Genomic DNA, 19,425 nt, shown 5'->3' on the forward strand with positions numbered 1-19,425 from the left:
CCGAGAGAGTGAGGCCTAGGCCTTGGAGCTGCACACCTTTATTGGAAAAACCTACCCAGGTAAGCTTGCGCTACATCAGCTTCCAGGTCCGCTCTGCGCTTTTAAAAAAACCTTTAAATTTAAACCATTAAAAAAAAACTTAACCGTGACTACAAAGAGACACCGCCAAACAGCCCTTACCTGCTCCGCCGAGAGAGATTTCTACATATTAAGTATATCAAGGAGTGTTGAGATGGTAGGAGAAAATTGGAGAGATAATTAAATGATAATAATGCTACTGGTTAATAATCCAAAGACCCAGGCTAATGCTGTGGGGACACAGGTTCAAATCTCAATACACAGCTGGTGGAATTTAAATTCAATGGGTAATTCTAGAATTGAAAATTAGCCACAGTAATGGTGACTACAAAACTACTATGACTGCCCTCAAAATCCCATCCAGTACTTTGATGCCCTTTCAGGAAGGGCTGATGCAGTGCTTTTCTAACACTACACTCTCAACTCTGGCCTTGCCAGCAAACCATATGTGTAATTATAGAATGAATAAAAACAAAATGGTGTTAATGGAGAAAATGGCATACTTCTCCTATTTCTTATGCTGAAATTAGTGATAAGAAGTGTTACAGAATATGGCAAAACAAAACTTGTGAAACAGAAAGAACAGTATTAATCTAAGGTTAGGTGAAAGAAAATGGCAGGAGTGAATGGAATTTCAAAGGGCATGTCTGGACATGTTGCACTGCACACTCATTAAAGCAGTGGACTGTCTTCTGGAATATGAATCGCCATCTTGGTATAAGTTGCAAAAGTGCCAAATTTCTAAACGGGGTGAGTTGCAATGAACTGAGCCAAGATAATAGCACTGACAATGTTATTTTAGTCAGATTAATAGCATTGTTTGCGCTGGCAACAGAAGACTTTAATATAACTGCTTTAAGCAACTTGTCAACAACAGGTCTCAAACGATTTTTATTTAATTGGCAAGGCTAGGGTCTTGACCAACTAATTTAAATGCAAGTATAAGCAATATCTAGGTACAGATTCAGCCTTCAGGGAAACCCCAGCATTTTATCCCACAGAATCTAGAGAAAACGCCTCCCATACACAAGACAGAGATATGGAGAAATGTCTCTTCCACACAATGCCATGAGTCTTTGGAACTCTCTTCCTCCAAAGGCTATGGAAGAAGGAGAACCTTGGAATATTTTTAACGCAGGAGCAGATAAATTCTTGATTAGCAAGGGGGAATGAAAAGTTATTGGGGGTAGACAGGAACGTGGAATAATCAGATCGGTCATATTCTTATTGAATGAGACAGCAACCTTGAGAGGTTAAGAGGTCAACTTCTGCTCTTAATTTGTATGATTATATGCACACACTACAATGTCATTCTGATAAGACAACTTTTCCTGAGAGTCAGTAGGGGCTTGCTTAAAATTTCTAACTGTACATCACAACTCTGTGTGAAAACAATGATCTCAGATTATGTCGAAACAGAAGGGTTGTACTTATTCATCTTCTGATGTCCACAGATTGGGCAATTCCATGATCAGAAAGGATTTGAGTAAAACAAGAAGCCCTTTTTGCCCAGTTACTGCCTTTGGCAACAGTCATTGGCTTGGCACAAATAGAAGAAGAGACAAATCTGTATCAACTAACCATTAACTTCATTAGTTTAGTTAAAATAGACATACAATTCACACAATTTCATTAAGGAAAAATTAAAAACAGGCATGCAATTCATACACGACTAAATTCTATGCTCACGCTTACTAGGTTTCTCTGATGCTCCCTGAATACAGAATTTAAAGGCGCTGACACGGTGATTCCCCAGGTACTTGATGTAATCTCCATGCTGCCAAGTGTAGGTCCTCAACATTGGCGAAGATTGATCTCCAGATTTTCACTGCTGGCACGCCCAAAATCCTTCATGTTTATCCTTTTTCCTTATCTTCCCAAACTGTGGTGTCTTACTTCTCCTTGGTTCTGGGTCATTTGAGGAGCCTGGGTCTTTCCACTATAGACTCACCTGATATGTTAGTCATTCCTCTGAGGTGACTGGTTTCTAACTGGCTCCAGCCAGTACAAGACAGTGTCTGGGGCCTGGATAACCTGAGTTCACAAGCTGCTGTTTTTATGTTTCAGCAGCCCATGGCCAACATTCTGTAGCTTTAAAATGCAGTTTTCTTTAATCATGTGTAAAACCAGGTTATGACAACTACACTTACAATCTGTATTCAAATCCCAACAGCTCATCATGGCATGTCCTACCATATCTCCACAACCTTCTTCATCAGTGTCATGGTGGCTCTGTGGTTAGCACTGTTGCCTCACAGCACCAGGGACCCTGGCTCAATTCCACCCTCGGGCACCTGTCTGTGTAGAGTTTGCACGTTCTCCCTGTGTCAGTGTAAGTTTCCTCAGGTGCTCTGGTTTCCTCCCACAGTCCAAAAATGTGCAGGTTATGTGAACCGGTCATGTTAAATTGCCCCATAGTATCCAGGGATGTGTAGGTTAAGGCATGGTAAATGCAGGTCTACGGGTATGCGGGTGGGTCTGGATGGGATTCTCTTCAGAGGATCAGGTCAAACACAATAGGCTGAACAGCCTGCTTCTGCACTGGAGGGAATCTATGATCTGTATCACCTGGAACATTTTGTTCTACTAACTCCAGCCTTTTATGAATCCACCTCCTGCTTCAAAAATGCCCTTGAAATCTCACCTTTCCAAAACAAACCTTTGGTCAGCCCTCATTCTTTCCTGCCTGGTTCAGTATCCGTTTTGCACATGCATGACTTAATATATGCGTGCCAAAGGCAACACACAACCAAATGCTTTTGTTCTCTTTTTTTCCTTTCATGGAAAATCAGTCACAAAATGTAAATGATAGAGCAAAGATGAAAAGGATAGATTTAGTAAAGTAAAGAAAGAAATGCTGAGTGGGTCAATGTGGTTTGAAGGGGTATTTCCCTCTCACTCCAGCTGAAGGCTTCAGTAATGAGTTTCTAAAATTGGACAAGCTTAAGCAATGGTGAAAATGGAAGAGGCTTCAAGAACAGGATTGAGCGCCGAGATCACAGTGAAAGGATTTGAAAATGAGGACTTTAAATTCAACGTATTCCTCTTCTCAGCTTCCCTCTCCCCTTCAAGCCGAACACTGTGCAAGTTTTTAATCACTTAGAACATCTCTTTTCACTCATTCAACGTTTGTCTGTCGTGCTTCTATGAGCCACTGAAACTTTATTCTGCACTAGCTGTGGAAAATAAATGCAAATTATTTCATTGGTGGTTAGCTAATCAGGCTGTGAAGACAACTATCTTGTAGTGATCACACATAAGGCAAGGTAAAGCTGCCACTATTCCAGAGCATTGCACTCTCGTGAGACAGACACAACTGGTGAAGAGTTAAACCTAAAAGCAACCCTGTCTCAGTCAAGGTTGAAAAGATGGGAACTGTATTGTGACTTCAGCCTGTATGGGAATTGAACGCATGCTGCTAGCGTCATTCTACAACGCAAACAAACCATCCAGCCAACTGAGCCCCATGTAAGCAGCAGCTGATAACATTTGTGATCACGCCTTGTGGATCAAGGTTAATCTCTCGGCAAGGATATTGGAAAAAGAACAGTGACCAGGAAACCTTAAAGCAACACGGAGTTAATGCTGGCAACATTGAAGAGAAATTGGCAGAAAACATTGGAGACAGAAAGGGATGAGACAGAAAAATCTAGAATTTTCGAACTGTTGTTTGGAGAGTTACCAAGTCAAATGCTCACATCTTTATTTGTTTGTATTTTTTTAAGTATTGTATAAAATAAACTGAAATATAATTGAAAATGAATATTAAAATAATATTACATCAGTGTCACTGGTTTCAATTTGCACAAGAACAGGTTTAGTTTAAATTACTGTGAAATTAATGGGCTGAGAAGAACCCTTTAAAACTACAAAGATGTAAATGCCACTGCTAAACATATGGTACCCATCACACATCAAACTGTTGACACGGAATACAGACATTATATCAAAACATTCTGTCCAACAATAAAAACTTGCACTTTATATCGTGAACTTAATGTCATAAAATACATCCCATGGCACTTCACAGGAGCATTAATAATCAAAATTTGACATTGGGCCATACAAAACTATATTAGGGAGATGGTCAAAAGCTAAGTCAAAGAAGTAGGAAAGTAGACTTTGAAAAGTAAGGCGGAAACAGAGGTGGAGAGAGAGGGGGATTTAGCAAAGGAATTCCGAAGCTTAGGGTCTTGGCAGCTGAATAGTGGAGTGATTAAAACGAGGGCCTGTTCAAGATCCCAGATTAAGAGTGCGCACATACGTCAGAGGGTTGTACAGCTGCAGGAGATCACATAGACAGTGAAGGGTGAGACAGCAGACCAATTTGAAAACACGAAAGAGAACTGTATCATCATTGCATTGCCTAACCAGGAGTTAATGCAGCTCGGTGGGTGCAAGGGTGATGGGTACATGAGAACTGGCGCAAGTCAGGACACAGACAACAAGGGCTTTGAATGACTTTAAATTTACTGAGGGTAGAATATGGGAGGCTGGCCTAGACTGTGTTAGAACAGACAAGTCCAGAAGTGCCAAAGTATAAATTAGAGTTGCAGCAGCAAGCTAAGACAGGGATAATGTTGTTTGATGTTACAGAGGTGGAGATAGATGGTCTTAGTGATGACACAGATATGTTTCAGAAACACCTTGGGGATAAACATGTCCCCAGAGTTGTGAGAAGACTGGTTCTACCAAGAAGAGGGAAGAACGAGATGTGCTAAGCAAATCTTTGTGGCTAGGATTGAAGACAATGACACCAGGTACAGTAAAAGTGTACCAGGAGCAACTGACTTGGAATCTTTATAAAGTATAAAATACATCAACAGTTATCTTGGAAAAGTCATTATAAAGCATGCATGAGATTCAATTTAATTTTAAAGTGATGAAACAAGCTGAAGAAAACATATTTGTTATTTAATTCACTTAAAGAGGTGCTGGGGAAGCTGAAATGCCTGAAGGCGAATAAACCACCTGGACCGGCTAGACTACTCTCCAATGATCTGAGGACATTGTAGAGTCATTGGTGGCGAACTTTCAGGAATTACTGGAGTCAGGAAGGGTCCCAGAGCACTGAAAAATGATGGATGGAACATGCTGCTTGAGAAGGGAGGGATGCAGCAGATGGGACATCATAGGCAGGTTAGCCTGACCTTGGTTGTTGGGAGGACTTTTACAGACCATTATTAGCGATAAGATTGCAGAATACTTTGAAGCGCATGGTAAAATAGAAATGGGTCAGCACAGCTTTGTCAAGGGGACAAATCTGTTAGAATCTTTGAGGTGGTCATGTGCAAGTTAGGTTAAAGAGAGCCAGTGGACATGTTCAACTTGGATTTCCAGAAGGCCTTTGACAAGGTGCCACACAGGAAGCTGCCAAATTATTTAACAGCCAAATTATTTTAGTGGGCGGCACGGTGGCACAGTGGTTAGCACTGCTGTCTCACAGCGCCTGAGACCCGGGTTCAATTCCCGACTCAGGCGACTGACTGTGTGGAGTTTGCACGTTCTCCCCGTGTCTGCGTGGGTTTCCTCCGGGTGCTCCGGTTTCCTCCCACAGTCCAAAGATGTGCGGGTCAGGTGAATTGGCTGTGCTAAATTGCCCGTAGTGTTAGGTAAGGGGTAAATGTAGGGGTCTGGGTGGGTTGCGCTTCGGCGGGTCGGTGTGGACTTGTTGGGCCGAAGGGCCTGTTCCACACTGTAAGTAATCTAAAAAAAAAGCCCATGGTGTTAGGGCAAGGTACTGCTATAGATAAAGGATTGGCTGTCTGAAGACAGAGAATGGGGATTAAAGGATCATTTTCAAGGTGGTAACTGGTGAATAGTGGAGTTCCATGGGAGTCAGTAATGGGACCACAATTATTCATGAGATATATTAACAATCTGGACAAAGGAACTGAGGGCACTGTTGCTAAATTTGCAAATGACATGAAAATAGATGAAAGGACAGGTTGTGTTGAAGATATTGGGAAGGCAGCAGGAGGATTTAGACATGTTCGGCAAGTGGACAAAGAAGTTGTAGATGGAATACCATATGAGAAAGTGTAAGGTTATACTCTTTTTAAGGAAAAAAAAGGCGCAGACTGAATGGAAAGCCTGGGTAACCTGAAGTACAAAGGGTCTTAGCTGAGGATTCTCTTACAGTTAACATGCAGGTTCAGTTGACATTAGAAAAACAAATACAATGATAGCATTAATTTCAAGAGGGCAAGGAATCAAGAGCAGGGATATATTGTTGAGGCTACATAAGGTTCTGGTCAGACTGCATTTGGAATATTGTGAGCAGTTTTGGGCCAGGTCTAAGAAAGAATGTGCTGGCCTTGAAGGGGGTGCAGAGGAGGCTCTCAAGAATGATCCCGGGAATGAAGGGCTTGTCACTTGAGGAGCGGCTAGGGACTCTGGGTCTGTACTCGATCGAGTTCAGAACGATGAGAGAGATATCCCATAATAGAATACTGACAGACTTGGATACAGTGGATGCAGAAAAGATGTTTCCACTAGTTGGAGAGACTAGGACCCGAAGACACATCCTCAGAGTGAAGAGCTTATTCTTTAGTACTGAGATGAGGAGGAATTTCTTATGATGCTGTCAGATGGTGGTGAATCTGTGGAATGCACTGTCACAGAGGGCTGTGAAGGCCAATCACTGAATGTATTTAAGACAAAGATAGGTTCTTGATTCTTAGGGGGATCAAAGGTTATTGGTAGAAGGCAGGAATGGGGTTGAGAAACAGATCAGCTATGACTGAATGGCAGAGCAGGGTCATTGGTTTGAATGGCCTTCTTCTGCTCCTATATTTTATTTACCATAATTTAAATTTAAAAAGTGATTCATTTTTAATAACTACAGTTCCCGTAAATATCACTTAGAAGTATTCCTGTACTTACTATTCAGCGAGGAATCTGGCAATCCCAGACTTACTGAAGTCCTCCTTATATTCCAGCAATTGACTCACTGCATCTTCAATGTAAGTCAAAACATGTGTCTGGCCTGAAAGAGAAGAGAATTATAGCAAACAAATTAAACATTCTCTTCATAATCACTGCCACGGCCAAATTTTCAAAACAATTTTTGTTCTTGTTTGACAGAAAGAACTACCCCAAGAGGATTCCACTTTGCTTCTTATTTGGCTTCTCTTTGGGTTTGTGCAGGTTAAATACGTACAGGTAGACGAACCAACATTAAACTTGAGAATGGATTTCTGTGGCTGGCAAGACAACAATGCAACAAGAACAGCTACAAACAGTTATCAAACACCAGAACTAACCAAAATAATCTAGCCACATGTTATTTTCTCCTGTAAATCATAGAATCCCTACAGCGTGGAAGCAAGTCATTCGGCCTATAAAATCCACACCTACCCTTCAAGCATCATTCCACCCAGACCAAGTCCCCAACTCTAATCCTGCAACTCTGCATTTCCCATGATTAATCTACCGAGCCTGCACATCCCTACTTGCAATAGTAACAGTATCTGTAAGATGACAGTAATACTTCGATTCAGTGCTGAGTCAGATGAATTTAGGTCTTATATAAATTCTTCCTTTAAAGCTTTCTTGAATTTTCTGTCTTTCCCAATATAGAGAAGACAGAGGGACATGCGAGAGAGAGAGTTTTGGGGGAGGGGGTAGAGGAGAGACAGAGGGAGAGAGAGAAAGAGAGAGAGAGAGAGAAAATGTGTGAGAGTGTAAGCGAGAGAGAGAAAGAGAGAGAGATGTTTTCTGTTTGTAGGTTCTGGATGATTTTCACTCTCTGCTACTTTTGGCACTTATAGTATTTTTACACTCTGCAGCTCAAACAAACATACAGCTGTTGCCAGGCAGAATTTCCATAATTCACAAGATTTTCAGCACCTTTGGTCTCAAATTCTCACTGTTATTGCTTCCAAAAAGCAACATTTGACTGCACAGCTCAACACTATGTAACACTACCTCCAAGCTACCAAAACAAAACTTTCCTGGTTTTCCAGTTACGGCAGTTGTAGCAACTTCCATTTAAGTCTATAGTCCCAAAAATGAAAATATTTCAAAACTTGCAAGGGTCATTTGCTGGTACTTGTGTAGGACAAAGCTGACTTGCCACTTCTCAGCCTAGGCCTGAATGTTGTGCAGGTTTTGCATGCACAGACCTAGTCAGTGGTGAATGGAACTGAACTCTGAGCGACCATCAGCAAAACATTCCCTTTTCTCGCTCTGTGATGGAGGGAAGATTACTGATAACAGCTGAAGACAGTTGGATCTGGGACACAATCCTGAGAAACTCCTGCAACAATAATCTGAGGCTAAATCAACTGGGTTCCAAACATAACAATCATTATCTTTGGGCTATGGTGCCAGCCCATGGTGAGTTTTCCTGATTCCCAGTGTGTTAAATTTTATTGGAGCTCATTGATTCTAACTCAGTCAAAGTCTTGATGTTCTGTGCAGTGACTCTTGCTTCACCTTCAGAATTCAACTTTTTCATCAATCTGTGGAGCAAGTTGTAATAAGATCTGGGGATGAGTGATCCTGGGAACTCAGAGCTGTGAGCTTTTAGCATTTCGTAAATGCTCAACATGCCGTATGCCATAATTTTGCTGATGATTGAGAATAGAATGGGGCCCCTAAATTGGGAATAGATGTTCTCGGGGAAATGCACGACAGCAATGTAGAGGTTGTTTAGGAAGCTCTTGCTGATAGTGCTGGACATGTTTGTCCCACTGAGGCAAGGAAGGAATGGTGGGTTAAAAAAACCTTGGATGACAATGGATGTGGAACATCTAGTCAAGAGGAAGAAGGAAGCTTACTTAAGTTTGAGGAGGCAAGGATCAGATAGGGCTTTAGAGGGTTTCAAAGTAGCCAGGAAGGAACTGAAGAATGGACTTAGGAGAGCTAGAAGGGGGCAATGAAAAGCTTTAGCGGGTAGGATTAAGGAAAACCCTAAAACCTTCTACACAAGAGGATGATCAGGGTGAGGGTAGGGTCGATTAGGGATAGTGGAGGGAACTTGTACCTGGAGTCAGAGGAAGTAGGGGGAAGTCCTTAATGAATACTTTGCTTCAGTATTCGCTACTGACAGTGACCTTGACCTTTCTAAGGACTGCGTGAAACAGACTGATATTCTCAAACAGGTTGATGTTAGGAAGGAGGATGTGCTGAAAAGTTTGAAAAACATAAGGATAGATAAATCCCCTGGGCCAGAAGCGATATACACAAGGTTACTACAGGAAGCGAGGGAAGAGATTGCTGCACCTTTGGCGATGATCTTTGCATCTCATTGTCCACTGGAGTAGTGCCTGATGATTGGAGGGTGGCAAATGCTATTCTCTTCTTCAAGAAATGGATTGGGATAATCCTAGAAATTACAGACCAGTCAGTCTTATGTCAGCAGTGGGCAAAGTATTGGAGAGGATTCTGAGAGACAGAACTTAGGATTACTTGGAAAACCACAGTTCGATTAGAGATAGTCAGCATGTCTTTGAGAGGGGCACGTCATGCCCCTCAAACCTTACTGAATTCTTTACGGATGTGACAAAACACCTTGATGAAGATAGAGCAGTGGATGTGGTGTACATAAATCTTAGCAAGGTGTTTGATAAGATTCCCCATGGTAGGCTCATTCAGGAAGTAAGGAGGCAAGGGATATAGGGAAATCTGGCTGTCTAGATACAGAATTAGCTAGTCCACAGAAGACAGAGGGTGGTGGTAGATGGAACGCATTCAGCCTGGAGCTCAGTGACCAGTGATCTTCTGCAGAGGTTGGTTCTGGGACCTCTGCTCTTTGTGATTTTTATAAATGACTTGGATCAAGAAGTGGAAGGGTGGGTTAGTAAGTTTACCGATGACACAAAGGTTGGTGGAGCTGTCAATAGTGCAGACCTAGTGTTGTAGGTTGCAATGGGACATTGACAGATGCAGAACTCAGCTGATAAGTGGCAGATGGAGTTCAACCTGGAAAAGTGTGAAGTCATTCACTTTGGAAGGTCGAATTTGAATACAAAACACAAGGTTAAAGGCAGGAGCCTTGGCAATGTGGAGGAACGGAGTGATCTTGGATTCTGTGTCCATGGATCCATCAAAGTTGATAAGGTTGTTCAGAAGGCTTATAATGTTGGCTTTCATGAGCGGGGGGCTTAAGTTTAAGAGCCACGAGGTTATACTGCAGCTCTACAGAGCCTTAGTTAAGACTACACTTGGAATATTGTGTTCCGTTCTGGTCGCGTCATTATAGGAAGGATAGTGAAGCTTTAGACAGGGTGCAAAGGAGATTTACCAGAATGCTGCCTGAACTGAAGGGCAGGTCTTATGAAGAAAGGTCGAGGGAGCCAGGGCTTTTCTCATTGGACTGAAGGAGGATGAGAGGTGACTTGAGAGAGGAGTACAAGATGTAGAGAGGCATAGAAAAAGTGGAGAGACAGAGACTATTTCGCATGGTGGAAATGTCTATCATGAGGAGGCATAATTTTAATGTAATTGGAGGAAGGTTAAAGGGAGATATCAGAGGTAGGTTCTTTACACAGAGTGATGGGTGCGTGGGATGCACTGCCACCAGTGATAGTGGAGTCATATACATTAGGGACATTTAAGCAGCTCTTGAATAGGCACATGGAAGATAGTATAATGAAGGGTATCTAGGCTAGTCTGATCTTAGAGAATACAATGTCGGCACAACATTGAGGGCCAAAGGACTTGTACTGTGCTGTATTGCTCTATGTTTGACTGCTGGAGCAGTAATTGACGAGATTACCCTTTTGTGGACAAAATGTATGTGGGCAATGCTCCCCTTTGTTGAATGGATGCCAGCATTGGAATCTGAAAAGCAACATCATGATGGTGGGGTTCTGGTCTGACAGCATAATATCTGCACTACAGTGGGATGTTATTGAAACTAACAGCTTTTCTTCTATGATTGGGTGCACTTTTTTCTATCCTATGCAGTGAATGGCATTGGCTGAAGACTGGCATCTATGATACTGAGTAATCACAGAAGGTGGCCAAGATGCAACATCCATTTGAAATTTCTGGCTAAAGACTGTTGCAAGTGCTTCCATTTCATTCTTGTCCAAGCTCATCATTTCCATTCCACACTTCCCCTGCAATATTTGATTATAAGAATGTAAATAGAGTCATCGCTCATTAGTTGTTCGATTGGCTCACACTTTCCATGATTGGATGTGGTGAGACATTGTGGCTTCAAACCAATCCTTTGGTCTGGGATCACTTAACTTTATTTACAAAAGGTGGTTCCACTGTTCAGAATACTTGTAGTCCTGTATTGCAGCTTCATCAAGTTGACACATCATTTTTCAGTCTGTTTGGTTAGAATTTGTCTCTACAAGGACTGTGCAGACTTCACACTTACCATACTGTAGGGGATAAATGTACATAGTTTGATGTTGATAAGGTCCAGTAAGTTTTCCCCCATGTTGACTCTCAGGCTAGTCTATAGCTATATCTAAGCTGCCAATTGGGTCATTACTGCTGTCAAGCCACTTTGAATGATTGACATAGAAATGTCCAACATAGAGTACATTCTGAGTACATTCTATTGTTAGCATTGCTTCCAAGTGATGTTCAATATGGAACAGCACAGATTCATCAATTGAGGGAGTCAATTGATTTCAGTCAGAACAAAGTTTTCTTGACTATACCTGACTTAAAAACATGACACTTGAAGGGATCCATGGTCAATATTGAGAATTCCCAGCATCCCTCAATCCTGATAACCTGTCATCTCTTGTGGGTCTGTCTCAGCAGTAAGTAAAGACATACTTTGGAATGATATGAAGGAGCCTAGGATTTTGGGTGAAGGCCATGGCTAGTAGGCTATTGGTTGACAGGTCTACGGGGCAGCTCTCCCAATTTTACACCCAGCAAGTTGTTACAATCAACAATGCACCACCACAAAGGGCAGTGGAAGTAGACTCAACAGTAACATGCAAAAGAGATTTGATTAAATGCTTGAATAGAACAAAAAAACTAAGAGCTATATGGAGAGAGTAGAGGAATGTGATTATCTAGTTAGCTTGACAAATGACTCAGCAAACGCACAATGAGGTGAAAAGGAACTATGATGCAGTACAGGAAATGTCTCTACCTTTGGGTCAAATAGTCTGGATTTAAGCATCTGGAGATAAGTCACAACCTGTCTGAACAGACTGATGTCAAAAAAAACAATGAGCTGAATGTCCTTTGCCTATGACACACAATTCTGAATTCAAGCTAATCATGAGACAGATGACTTGTCATAAAGTCTAAATGTTGCTGTCTCTTACTTTAAATTGCATATGAGCTTTAAGCAGAGGATATTGAAATTAACTATTTGTTTATGAGTTAAATGTTAAGGAAACACATCTATAAATCTAACACAGGATTATTGAACCTAAAAATAAGTTGCTAAACCCAGTTTATAAAAAAAATTGTGCAACTAAATTTATGAGCCATACATACTAACTATTTTATGTGAAGGTTTATTTTCTTCATGATTGCTTGCAGCTGCTTTTTGAAATAAATTTAATTAGATTTATACACCATATATTCTCATTGGCAATTGTTGATTTTGGGGATCGTGATCACAGTTAGCTATTATAGGCAATTAGCAATTTGTATGTAATTTTAAGATTGGTGATTGAGTTGTTAAGAAGCAATAGTTCAGATGTATTAGTTAGATCAACCTAGTAAACAACTTGATGACTGGGGGTAGTTCATTGATACCAGAGGACGAAGAGGCTGATGGTGCAACATGTATCATTCTTGTTGAATTGGTGGTAGCAGCATCCTGTTGTCTAGCCGAGGTATTAGAGAATACTTCCCTCTCTCCTTCTGATTCTTCTTCCACCTATCTGATGAAGACTGCTCTCTGGGGACTGCCTGATGAGAACTGCTGCCTACCAGATCTGCTTGATGAGACCTCCCGAAGAAGAACGCTCCGTTGCCCTGAGTAATAATTTTTAAATCATATTCCTAGGGGCAAGTAACCTCTGCTGTGGTCAATCAATTATCTGAACCCTACTGGCCAATGGCCAGAAGACTCATGATGTCAGCTGACTGTTGTCCCTTTGCCTGCCTTCATCCAAGGACTAAAAACTGTATCTGCAGTTTATTTTTGTCTCTTCATCCAAGGACTTGTTTACCTTTCTTTCCAAGTGCAAACACTTCTTATTTTCAAAAACAACACATTGATAATATGGTGTGTTTGGCGCCAGATAAATTGTTGATGCTATTTGAATGGGTCTTGTGACCGCCGTGCTTTTCATAATTCTTCCCTTCATTTTCATATGCTAGAATTTCAGAAAGTTAATTACTGTTGTAATAACCTTTAAAATAAATCTCAAGCTACACAGTAAAAATAAGAAAATTCAGTTCTTAAGGGATCATAATCTTCAACATAGTTACATTTTCAAATAAATTTAAAATAAAATGTACATTTAGAATTACAGAAACGAAATTAAATTAAAATATGGCACTGCATTAATCCACCATCCGTACACATCAAGGAAAGTGTTGCAAATCCATGTTATTAATACATTAATTTCTCCTTTCTACTAATGAACTTGAACCATCTGGAGTTCAAAGAGACACAACATAAATTAACACAAACCACAAGCATTGCTCCAGCAGGTAGCAGGAGGACATAAATGGAGACGCCATATGGTCTTACATTAGCATCTCACGAGCTTTCACCTGCCACCCAGGAAGTGCCTGTCCCATTGATCAAGAGCAGATTGGAGAGGCTATCTGTCATGAGGCAGACAGCAATGAGCATGTGGGTCTTGAGGCTCACACACGTAAGCAGCAATTATGGGTATCAGTGCAAAATTCACAATGTTAGAAGGGAAAAACAAACACCTCTGCTTCTCTTTTATCTCAGTGAATAACCAGTTGGGAGTCAACTTGTTGGTGCATGAGTGTGTGAGCGGTCATGCGCCGCTCCTTTGCTGTTCTGAAAGTTGCACAGCCCTTGGCCTGGGTCCAAGGGGAATGTGTTCATGACCATCAGCAGGAGTGACATATTCCCAAGGTGTCAGCCAGACACTATCATGATTTACCAGATAATGCGCTGGAAATCAAGCCATATCATTCTCATTGCCATCAAATATGCGACAACATCGTCAATCTATCTAAAGTTTCCAATTTACCTGACTGGCAAATACAAGTTAAAAAAAAACAACCACCAAGGTTTCTGTACTTAATGATAAAATAATAGTTTATTATGAACAAATTTCAACCAATAACAATCAGGAAATATGTCATGGTAAGTTAAATTTTATCTCTTCTTACATTCTTCCCTTCACAAACAATGAGACACAAGAAATTAGACAAGACATGGATAGTATGGGAAAGGTACAGTAAGGAAAGGTACAAAAAGCAAGTTCAGGGAAACACAATTCAATAGCACCCGTTTGGATGAAAGGATTCAGTGAACTGTTTTCGTTCTCTTCTTTGTAGTTCTCTACCATTCACTTGCATCATTTGTATAGGAACTTGGTTAGGCTACTCCTAGAGTACTATGTACAGTTTTGGTCTCCTTATTTCATAAAGATCTTATTGCTGGAGTGAGTGCTAAAAATTACCAGATTTGTTCCAGGGATGCTGGAATAGTCCTATGGAAAGAGACTGGGTAAACTGGATGTGTATTTTCAAGAGTTTCAAAAAATGAGAGGTAATCTCACTGAAACTTACAAAATATTTTGAGTGATAGACAGGGTTGGTGAAGGTAGGATGTCTTGAACCAGGGGTACAATTTAAAAATAATACATGTCAGAGTTTAGAAATTATTTTAGTCAAAGTCGTGAATCTTTTGAATTGTCTATTAGAGGGATATGTGGAAGCTCATGCTTTGAGTTTATTTAAGGTAGAGATCATTAAGATTTCTGATTACTAATGGTGCACAAAGTGGGTAAAAAATGTTAAAACGTATTGAATGGCAAGGCAAGTTCAATGGGTAGAAGAGCCTTCTCCCGAACTGCTGTTCCTGTGACGCGAGGTTGTCCGCAAATCAGTGTTCTCTTTCATTCACTGGTTGAGAATTTGTCTTTTCATTGTCTTTTCACTTTTATTGAAAAGTGCTTTATTCCTCCTCCAGTCAGAGACTTGCAGAGAGAAGTGAGTGGAAGATACCTAGCTATTACTGGAGACTTTCTAGTACCTCCACACAAGATACAGAGACATAGATTTTTTTTATGCTTTCTGTTTGTAGATTACATGAGTCTCTGTTGCACTGGCTCCACACAAGCCATGGTCACCTGGTCAGGAGCCAATCAGAATATTGTTGTGAAGAAGTTTATTCAGAACTGGTCAGCTCTGGTGTGTCCGCTTTTTCATTTCCTAGTTCACAGTCCAAAGATAAAAGTAGTAAAAAGCCATGATCTTTACAAAATTAAAATTTACACATCCCAGACAATGGGTTAACAGCCCGCTAGTTTATTCATTCAGCTGATAACAATTTCAACTGATATAAAGAACTTTTGCACTTATTTCGTAACTACTTTCTTAGTACAGTAAGTGGCATTTAAAACAAATAAATGGGTAGTAATCTTTTGATTACTAAACAACAGCAGCACAGTGGCTCAGAGGTTCGCAATGCTGCCTTACAGTGCCAGGGTCCCAGGTCCAATTCCAGCCTTGGGCGACTGTCTGTGTGTAGTCCCTACACTCTTAGATCCCTACAGTGTGGAAACAGGCCATTCAGCCCAACAAGTCCACACCGACCCTCCGAAGAGTATCCTACCCAAACCCAATCCCTATTACTCTACATTTACTCCTGATTAATGCACCTAACCTGCACATCCCTGAACAAAATGGGCAATTTAGCACAGCCAATTCACCTAACCTGCAGATCTTTGGACTGTGGGAGGAAACTGGAGCACCCAGAGGAAACCCACACAGCCACGGGGAGAATGTGCAAATTCCACACAGTTGCCAGAGGCTGGAATCGAACCCGGGTCTCTGGCACTGTGAGGCAGCAGTGCCAACCACATTGTATATTTACGAGTGTGATTTAGCAATAGGATTGAATGGAAGTATCAGAGTAACCTTCCTTTAACTTGGGAAGTTCTCAATTTGATCAAGCAAGGCTGTGGAGTTTGCACACCTCTCCCCGTGTCTGCATGGGTTTCCTCCAGGTGCTCCAGTTTCCTCCCACAGTCCAAAGATGTTCAGGTCAGGTGAATTGGCCATGCTAAATTGTTCATAGTTGCTAAGTGCAATAGTTGGGGGGGGTGGGTTATTCTTCAGAGGGTCGGTGTGGACTTGTTAGGCTGAAGGGCCTGTTTCCACACTGTAGACTATTTAAAAGGGTGTAGCTACAGTACTGAATCAAGAAATAATTGTTTAATGTAAGCAAGGCTGATGCTGGTGCAAGACAACTGCAGCATCTTATTTAGTACAGAGGGATAAGTCTGACTGCGATTTTTTTTTATTCATGAGATGTGGACATCACTGGTTAGGCCAACACTTATTGCCCATCCCCAATTGCCCAGAGGACAGTGAAGAGTCAAGCTCATTGCTGGGGGGGTTGGAGTCACATGTAGACCAAACCTGATAAGGAAGCAGTTTCCTTTCCTAGAGGACACTACTGAACCAGATTTTTTTTCCCCAACAATCAATAACGGTCATCATTCCAGATTTTTACTGAATTCATTCCCATAGCGGGATTCAAACCCATGTCCCCAGAATATTACGTGGTCTCTGGAGTAACAGTCTAGCAATAATACACATGATCTCTCTGTCTCTCTCTCCTCCTCCTCTCCACCCCTTCCAACACAGCCTCATGGCAAGATGTCTTGTTTTTAAAAGTTTGTGTTTACCATACCTCAGCAAATTCTCATTATTCTTTCGCAGTTCAATGTGACCAAGAAAACTGTACTTCAGATGGAATGGACTGTACTGTGATTTTAAAATTGAATCATCTGAAGGATATGGTCTTTAAAACCAAAGTAAATTTGAGTTTTCTGACTTCAAACAGCCTACCACTCAAACTTAAGAAGCAGTACTGCCATTTACCACACCTGCCTCTGTGGCTCTGTGATAGGCGCTATTGTAGAATGCTGAATGAAGTGATAGGTAGGTGGTTTTGGGGGACACAGAATGAATTGGCATAATTACTTTAGAGTGGCATAATCTCCTCCATATGGTTGTAAATGAACTGTTCTCAAATCCCATGTGCCAGGGTGGCTTTCACTCCTGGTGAGTGGGAGGCATCCATTTTGAATCAGAGTCATTAAAGAGAATCATTTGACAATGACAAACTAGTAAATATGCCTCAAAATACCAAGGTCATAAAATATTTGGCATAAGCCAAAGAACCTCTATGCACTTGGTGACTAATAGCGCATGACATCAGGCCATCAAAGTCACTGCTGGAGCACATGAATAGCTAGCTTTATACTTAATAGTGTTACTGTGCATCGAGCTACAACTGTTTCCTCTCAGTGTCTGTGCGTTGTACAATGCACTCGTGAGTTCCTGAAGACAAAGACGCAGAAGGAACTAAGAATAAAAATACCTACTTCTGACTATAGATATTACTCATTCCCCACTTGAAAAAGTCTGTGCACATGTTAGATAAGTAAAACCCTTTGTAATTTATTTACAGCTGAGACATGCATTGACAGAAATACGTGTACTAAGTCACAAGCAATAAGTATTTTAAATACTGGAAAATCAGTATTTTAAGACATAAGCTGTCTCTCCACCTGTTTCTTGCAGTTTTGAGGAATTGGGGTCTTTAGAACAATGGTATGAATGAATGTGGACATGGTAATGCCTGAAAACAAAGAAGAAAAAAAAAACCCTTCCAGTGCCTGGAAGGAATCCAGTAGCCAAAAAATTAATTGATGCCATCGTTTTCTCATTCGCAGGCAAAGCAGGTGGAGTTACTCATGTGGATAATCTTCAAAATCCAAGAGCTATGGCTGCCAGGAATTCCAGAACAGGCTCCCCATGATTTTCTGTCCATTAACTCTTATAATACAGTTGCGCTTTGTCTGCACACAATGAAGGCTGCCCTCACAGTGGCTGGCAAAGTATGTCGAGTGTGCCTCGAGAAAGAAGCAGCATCTGGAGGATGGGTTGGGTTTAATGGTTACTTTGTGAATTTGCTTTGTCCAAGTTATTAAAATGTTCACGTCGAAATTATTATAAAGTGGGGTGGGGCACTATCAGAGTGACCACTTTTATTTGATGAAATTGTAAATTAAATGTTTTAAATATAGAGATGAAATTGATGAGGAAGGCTTTGTGCAACATGATTGGCTGAAGAAAGAAAGCAGAAACTAGCCAATTAGAAAGGAGAGAAAAACACGAGGAAAACAAAGTGGCCAACAATTCCAAAATCCCAGACAGACATATTAGGTTGAGCATATATGACAGAGACAAGCAACAAAATCACATAACAGCTACAGTATCAAAAATATATTTCTATAAAGATCTTAATTCTTCAAGGCTTTGTGTAAATTGTCAGACTGCACAACTTGACGGATCGATGGAGAATAAAGGACTTTGTCTACACTAAGCTTATCATGTTTCTCCCTTTAAGCAACAATTTGGAGAGGCCTTAACATTCATGAATAATCATGGTATAGATTTCCTTCCTGCCCATTAGAAATCTCACTGCAGCTGTCCTGAGGCTTCCACTGTGCATCAGTCCTGACATCTTGTAAACAAAATGGCAAGGTACAGCCCTCAGCATGCCACAGAACCTAAGCGTGTGCAACACATTGTTTAGAGCATAATCACCTATTCTGTGTCCATGGCAAAATATTTCTGAATGAAAGGAAATTACATAGGCATTATCTGAATAGTCTAAGTTCACATTAATTTTCTTAATCTGTAATACTGTTAGCAGGAAGAGAAATTGGTTTGCTTCTAAAAACTACAGCAGTTTCATGTTTCAGAATGACACTTTACCTGCGTATTGTGGGCAGAATTTTATGCTGATTGAATATTTTTAGGCATTCGGAAAGTTTCCAGATCTTGATCCAAGGTGTATATGTTGTATGTACCCTGATGCAATCTTTCATGGGGCTGTCTTCTAAATCAATCATCTTTTGGTCTGCCATTAGGTCATTTCAGAAATTCCTCTGCTCCCTAACCTTTCCTCCAACATCAACCTGATTGATATTTAAGTAACCAGAGCTCCCCCAGTATTATCACTCTATAATTTGGACCTGAAAAGTGTCTGATCCACTTCAACCTACCCTATAAAGAGAAAATAGCTTCGAAAGTTGAACGACACGTTAAGCAAGCCATTTCAAGATCCTACTATGCTGCATCACAGTATTTTCTGCTAAGAGGATACACTCATGAGTCTAAGGAAAACATCCTGTCTACCACACATTTCAGCAATATTTTGTTTGAATTTCAAATTCA

The 19,425-nt window shown here is 40.9% G+C and overlaps 1 protein-coding gene across 1 annotated transcript in view; it reads right to left on the reverse strand.

Moving 5' to 3' along the window:
• The window catches only part of cstpp1 (centriolar satellite-associated tubulin polyglutamylase complex regulator 1), a 323,777-nt gene that overhangs the window by 240,427 nt on the left and 63,925 nt on the right, over positions 1–19,425 (reverse strand). The window contains exon 2 of the mRNA XM_060838596.1: positions 6,964–7,066. Within this exon, the coding sequence (XP_060694579.1) occupies positions 6,964–7,066 (103 nt within the window). The remainder of the gene's footprint in view (positions 1–6,963; positions 7,067–19,425) is intronic.

Source organism: Hemiscyllium ocellatum, chromosome 18 (assembly GCF_020745735.1).
Source record: "Hemiscyllium ocellatum isolate sHemOce1 chromosome 18, sHemOce1.pat.X.cur, whole genome shotgun sequence".
NCBI classification, from domain to species: domain Eukaryota; kingdom Metazoa; phylum Chordata; class Chondrichthyes; order Orectolobiformes; family Hemiscylliidae; genus Hemiscyllium; species Hemiscyllium ocellatum.